Source organism: Pseudorca crassidens, chromosome 2 (assembly GCF_039906515.1).
Source record: "Pseudorca crassidens isolate mPseCra1 chromosome 2, mPseCra1.hap1, whole genome shotgun sequence".
Lineage (NCBI taxonomy): Eukaryota > Metazoa > Chordata > Mammalia > Artiodactyla > Delphinidae > Pseudorca > Pseudorca crassidens.
Genome location: NC_090297.1, coordinates 159,621,646 through 159,628,456, shown reverse-complemented (window position 1 = coordinate 159,628,456; position 6,811 = coordinate 159,621,646). Strand labels below are relative to the sequence as shown.

The following is a 6,811-nucleotide window of genomic DNA, read 5'->3' as shown; positions in this document are numbered from 1 at the left end:
GTATGAGTCCACTATGTGCTATACTGACAGTAGATACAGGGGCAGAATAAGTTTGTACATACACATGTAAAATGACAACAACTTACACATACTTTATTTACTTGGTTGAAAGCCTTGTGGTATATAAAATGCTTTCTATAGTTGATCTCGGCTTGGTTCACACCGAAGTGAGTTGTATCTGGGTTTTCTGTGCTCAAGACTGCTCAATTGCTGCTGCTGCTGCTGTTGGTTGGTTTTCTTTCAGGATCAAGGTGGGTACTTTCATATAAAATCTTGTTTTTAATTCCTTCTCTGGCACGTCTTTCCTGGATTCTTAGCTTTGCATAATTATACCTACAATGGAACCTAGTAAGGAGAACATGAATAAATTGATATAACATACCTGTAGAAACTAATTTGAAATTTATAATCAAAATTTTTAAATGCTTACAGATGACTGTCAGTGGTTGTGAACACATTCTTAAGGTAGCATTTTCAGATGTTATGCCATAGGTAGGGATTGAAATGAGCATTAGGATAAGATAAAAGGTTGAGGCCTTCCTAAACGAAGTATAAACCCTGACATGGCATTAATGCAGTGCCTAATGCCATGCATTCATCTGTTCATTTGACAAATGACACAAGATGTGTGTGCATATATACATATTTAAAAGATTAAAGGCAGTCCGGCAGTATCATTTTGTAAGATAAATTTCCGTGAGGGTGGGGAATCTTAGTGGGAGATTGCTCTGAGTAGAGCATGTCCTTTGGAACTAGATAAACCTATTAGAATCGTGGATCTTCTTGAATACTTAGCACACATACCAGCATCCTAAAGTCACCAAGATAAATCCTCCTATTCCAACGTCACATGATCTTCTAATTCTACCTGTCAAAAGGAAGCATAAACACTAATACACTGCATGTTATAATACTTCCTCTAGGAAAAAAACTTCAGAGAAACATGTTTTTTATGCATAGAGAAAAGCAGATACTCACTAGTTAACAAAAAGTGTCCGAGGCCAGCCACAACAGATCCTAATGAGCCATACAGTGTCGAATCCCGAGCACAGGGGATGTTTTCAACATCTAAAATTCCTAGGAGCTTAAAGGGCTACGAAAAATAAAAAAACTTAGGTTGGACAAGAGAATATTTTATTTTAGGGTGGTTTGGCAAAGACGAAAACCATCTTTAATCATCCTGCTTTGGTATGTAATATGAATCTAAAATGGAAACCCTGAGAATTTGACCAGAAAGTCCTAAGCAGGTAGGGTAAATTAAACCTAAATAGATTATGGTACCATGGTTATGCTATAATTTGTTAATCAACTGGTTTGGAGATAAGGTAAGGGCATACATTATTTTATGAGCTCTTTAAACATCTGTATGAAATCATTTGGGGGATTTGGCTATCATTGAAATTTAAAAGCAGCATAATTTCCTTCTAATAACCTGAGATGCATAGATGGGAAAAGTGAAATTGTCCTAACCATGTTGCTTATAATATTAGTATACTGCTGTTTTAAATTCCTTTAAGGAGGACTGCAGATTTTCTGTGTTAACTAGTAACAACACATCAGTTGTGTCTGTAAGAATAAATACTTTGTGTTGAGACAAATCTCGTCTGTTTCTTGCCTGTGATATGACTTGCCTGTGATATGAAGTTGCCGTTGATTCTATTTCTTTGTTGATAGTACATGGTAACCATACCTAGGTGTGATGAAAAAAGCTGGAAATCTACAGGGTTGGATTTTATTCTCAGCTCTGCCACTAACTTCTGTAACCTGTAGGACATATTTTTTTATCTGGCCTGCAATCTGTAATGAAGGGGTTCAGCTAGGTGGTAATTTAAGTTCCTTCAAGTGCTAAAATGAATGGTTTTAAAATTCTTTATATAGTCTTCATTGGATTTATGGATTTGTTCTCCCTCATTAAAAAATACTGCCACTTTAAGCATAACATTTTCCAACTTGAATGTCTTGTCACTCACTCTGTACTTAGGGGTTTTGGGAGGGCAGGACAGAATTTTTTTTATAAGGCACGCTTATGTTTTGCTACAGCATTCTCCTATTCATAAAAAAAAAAAGAAAACGTAAGTTACTGTTTTCAGTTAATGTAGCTTTTAAAAAGGAAGCCACTTGTCCATTCTTTGGGATGAGATAGATATACCTAGATGGTAATATACTGTAAGGGAAAAAGAGTGGAAGAAATGGGAACAGGACAGTAAAGGGCAAGTCAGATTAAAGGTTGAAACATGAAGGTATTGTGTTTGCCTTGGCTCAGGCTTCTGCAGGAAAGACAATGTGACTCGGTTCCTAATAAAGCAAAAGTTATACACTCTTGGATCATTATGTTCCTTTTTTTTTTTTTTTGCCTCTGCCTGTTCCCTCCCCCCCCAACATGTTTACTTCATGAACACAGCAGGTGCTCATTGAAGTTGCAGACTTGAATGTTAAAAGGCTCTTTAGTACAAATCTTCATGTACAAAGAGGTTGGGATTTAATTCTGCTTCTAGGCTTCTCATTTAATTTAGCAAAAGATGATTGTTTCTCACCCTCAGGTCAAGAGCCAGGTGGAATTTATGGCCCGGAGGGGAAGGAGGGTGTGATCAGTTCTGCAGCTAGGCCATTGCCCTGGGGGAAGAATGCTAAATAGACTGAGATGGGGTGGTGGTGTTTAATGTCAGATCTTAGAAGCGAGTGAGACCAGCAGCTTCTACCACGGGGTAGAATGTTAAGATGGCTTTCACATTTAAGCAGAGAGAAAGAAAGGAACTATCAAGTGTTGGCCGCAGCATGCCAAACACTGCACATCTCTGCCAAAGACAGCACTTCTTTCAAGGCTTCTGGGCTTTTTCATTTGGATTCCGTTCCAAAATGGAGCCCTAGTGTGACCCCAGGATACACCAGAATCTGCAAACTTTGCGGGGGGGGGGGGCATTTGGATAAAATTATCAGCCCCAGTTCTTTGCCAAGTGTGTAAAATAAACTTGCTGAACATCTGAAATGGTGCTATTTGTTTAAATCAGCTAGGTAGGTAGCTTTCTGAGCTTTTTAGAGATTTTCAAATCCCACCCTCAGATTCTGACTCAATAGGCCCCGGGCATTGATGTTTAGGAAACCGCCCACCCCGCAGACTGGGAGAAACACTGCTTTAGAGATTTTAGAAAAGTAAAATTTTGAAATTGCAGATAATGGAGTAATCCAGTTTATTTTGAAAGATAAACATATCCTTTTTAAGGGGTACCTTCTAAAACCAACAATGGGTTAGAGGCCAAGGATGCTACTGCTAAAGGTCCTGCAATGCATGTATCACATACAAGACTGCCTTGGTCAATGTCAGCGCCAAGGTTGAGAAGCCAATGCTTGTCGAATTAATCTCATAATTTAGAGGTGCCAAGGACCTATTAGTGCCCGGCCCTTTATATCCCTTGTTTTTAATTCTCACAACCTCTTTGTGACATTTTCTCTGCAACAGGCTCAGGGTTTAAGTAGAAGGCTAATAAGTGCTGGCAGAGTAGAAGTGGAAGTCAGTCTGACCCTGAAAGCCTGTCATTCCCACTGCAGCATTTAACCCTTTGGTTTTTTAGTAAACACTAAGGTTCACATATAGAGAGTAATAGAACTGTGTACATAACTGTAGATCTGCATGCAGTTTGTATCAAAACTGGGTAAGGATGTACAAAGACTTTTTCCCCTTCACTAGTAGGGAATTTTCAGCCTCCTGGTAAAGTTGGAGTTTAGACTGCTGATGACTTAAAAGCAAGTATGGAATACTGTAATGAAGTCTTGAGCTTAGAGAGTACACTGAACTTTGATTCTCAGAAATGGAAATAAAGGGTCTAAGCCTGAAGTCACTTTGAAGTTATGTTTGTAATGTTCAAGGCATTTAACATTCCTCTTTTATTCCCTAGTTACCTGCAAATTTAAGGTTCACCTGCTATTAACAAAGCCTTTAAACGTAAACTAAAATTATAGACTTTTTTTTTGGTAAGCTAATGTTTTTAAGCTTAGATTTAGAAAGGCAGCCTTACCAACACACCTTGATGGAATTAAGGGAAGCTCAAAAAATTTCTAAGCCAGAATGCCAGTTTAATAATTTATAGGAAACAGATCACATCAAATCAGAGCTACTTCATTTCCCACTGTTAAATTTATCTGCATCAGTGCTCATATTCTGCCTTTCCTTTTGTTTCAAAGGAGGAACTGGCCCTACTCCTATTTAAAACTAGTCCTCACTTTGCAGTTGATTACTTTATCCGCTCTCAAAAGACTCTGCTTCTGTGGTTATCCCATCTTTCATTTGCATTACTTGTTTTTCCTCCTTTTAATAATCTCCAGTCTAGAAACATACAAAATAAATCCCCCTCTCTTGACACCCTTCCCCCCCAAGCCACCATCCCATTTTTCTGTTCCCTGTCACTGCAAAACTCAAGTTACCTGTGCGTGCTTCTTCACTTACAAACCTACGCTCCCTTTAACTTGCTTCAACCAGACATTTACCAACTGTACTCGACGGAAACAGCACCACTGAGGTTTTCTAAAAGACAGTCGTTTTGCAAAATCCATCATACTTTACATCTCAGCACATGTGGCACAGATAATCATTTGTTTTTGAAACATTTTCTTTGGCTTCAAATACACTATTAATCAAAAAAATTTTTCATGTATTTCTTTTCTGGATTCTCAATGGGTTAAACCACCCTCATGACCCTAAAATGACAGCAGTTGTCTCTATCAAAGGTGAACAACCAGATACAAAAAGGATGAAAGCACCATTCAAGATCCCAGTGTTCTCACATAACAGTCTACAATTTTGTTTGTAGTTATGGTGCCCCTTGAAATATGCAAGTTTCAAACAAGGGTACATTTTGTTAAAGTAAGCATATTCCAAATAGTATGTGAGACGTTAGAAACAGAAAAGGCGCCAACAATGTATAAATTGACAAAAAATTTTTTGAAAACAAATACGGAAACAATTTACCCAACATTTATTCATAACCATTTGATGATCTAGGCCAAATTTAGATGGAAAATTCCCCAGAGAAGCAAGAACACTGAATAAGTGATCAAAATTTTCAAGCTGAGTAGACAATAGCCTAAAACTATAGGTGCAGTGTGGCACACAGTGTGGGTCTTAAATATTTGTGAATCTAATTGAGCCAACGTTAATCTCTCTATGGCTTACTATTTAAAATTGTTTCTTTTTCCATTACCTTTTTAAAACACTTGTTATTTACTCTGCATTGAGGATATAAAAATCGGGTTCCCTGCTCTTAAGACACAAATTAACTTCCAGTATAATGTTGTAATGATCCAGCAATGTACAAGGTGTCCGGGAGATAGGAGCAGAAGCACCTCAGTCTCTTGAGTCGGGAAGCCCTTCAGGGGAGACCAGAGATAACCCTGTTTAATACACCCGGAGAGGAAAGCATGAGAAGAGTCACACGGGTTAGTTAGGTGATGAGCTTTGTTATCACAGGCCGAGAAATTCGGATTTATCCTGAAATCAATGGGCAGCTACGGCTGGTTTTAAGCAGAGAGGTGGAATTATGCATTTTACAGGGTAGCCCACAAGGACGACTGTGGAAGGTGAAGCGAGAAAGGCAGAGCAGGAAGACCTGAATGCCAGCCAGCGAAGCTATTGGTTACATATGATACTGCATGCTCCACGTGGTCGAGTGAAAACAAGGTTAACGGGGGAAAAATCGCAATCTTTTCATCACCCTCCTGCTCTGGATATAAATTCAGTCGAATATAACCAAGTTCTCATTCCCCAGCATTTACCGATTCCTGTTAAGTGTTGTGAAGTATACAGCCTTAAAGACAAGGCACCTGTCCTCAGCTTTTAATCCCTCTTTGCTGGTAAATTACAATACGAGGCCCCGTCAACAAAACTTTCTTTCCAAAGGGATCAGTCTTGTGACCTGCAGTAAGCTATCGGTACCGGTCCCCTCATCCTCCCAGTTTGGGTCACTTAAATCGTGGCAATTAAGATAAAAATGTCGGGGGGTGGGAGGAGGGGAGCTGTTCGATTGCAGAGAAGCTAATGACACGTGCTCCCGGCCTGGGTCTCCCAGCTCTAGAGGCCGCATCCTTAGGTGCCGCCCGTGCTCCGCGCGCCCCGCCGCACCCCGCCGCAGCCCGGATTACCTTCCCCTTTCCGGGCTCTCCGGCCTCCGGCGCAGCCGCCATGGGGACAGTCGGCGCCTCCACCCCGCCCCGTCGCCGCCGCTGGCCGCCGTGAGCGGACGCCCCGCCCCGCCCTGGCCAGCCCGGCCCGCGCCTGCGTTCGCGCTGTCCGCCATTTTAGGGAACGTTTCCCAGTCTGCGCGGCGGCAGCACTGGCCGAGCAGGCTGCCTTTGGTGTGGCCGCCATTTCCTTTGTTCAGTTGAACGGATCACGTCTTCTCTATCGGGGCTCTCCGCAGCCCGAGGGCCTGGACCAGGGGAGGAGGAGAAGGACTCGTGAAGCAACCGCGCACCCGGACTCTTGGCACTTCGAGGCTGCGCCTTTTCCCGCCCCCGCCCCTCCTCTCGCCCCAACCGCCATTTCTGTGGTCCGCGCGCGCGCGCGCTCGCTCCCGTGCGTAGGCGCTGGGCGCGCGCGGCGGGGCGGCCGGGGCCGCGCGGAGGGGGCGTGCGCGCCGCCGCCGCTTTGTCCTGGGAACGGGAGCCCCCACCCCCGCAAGCCCACGGCCCGGAAGTCGGCCCGTACTGGCTTGCGGCCCGCGTCCCCTTCGTGTCCTTTGTCTTCCCGCCCGGGACGAGTCCTGGGCGACCCCGTCAGCTCCACCCAGCGCCAGCCACCGTTTCGCCCCGAGCGAAAGTG

At 42.9% G+C, this 6,811-nt stretch overlaps 1 protein-coding gene across 1 annotated transcript; it reads right to left on the bottom strand.

Annotated features, from left to right (window-relative positions):
• Nucleotides 1-67: 67 nt before the first annotated feature.
• On the bottom strand, nucleotides 68-6,512 carry COX20 (cytochrome c oxidase assembly factor COX20). The gene is given in 5 exon segments (XM_067729528.1): nucleotides 68-345; nucleotides 805-868; nucleotides 979-1,093; nucleotides 6,133-6,247; nucleotides 6,249-6,512. Coding segments are annotated over 5 exon segments (546 nt in total). The 5' UTR covers nucleotides 6,359-6,512; the 3' UTR covers nucleotides 68-203.
• Between the last annotated feature and the right edge of the window lie 299 nt (nucleotides 6,513-6,811).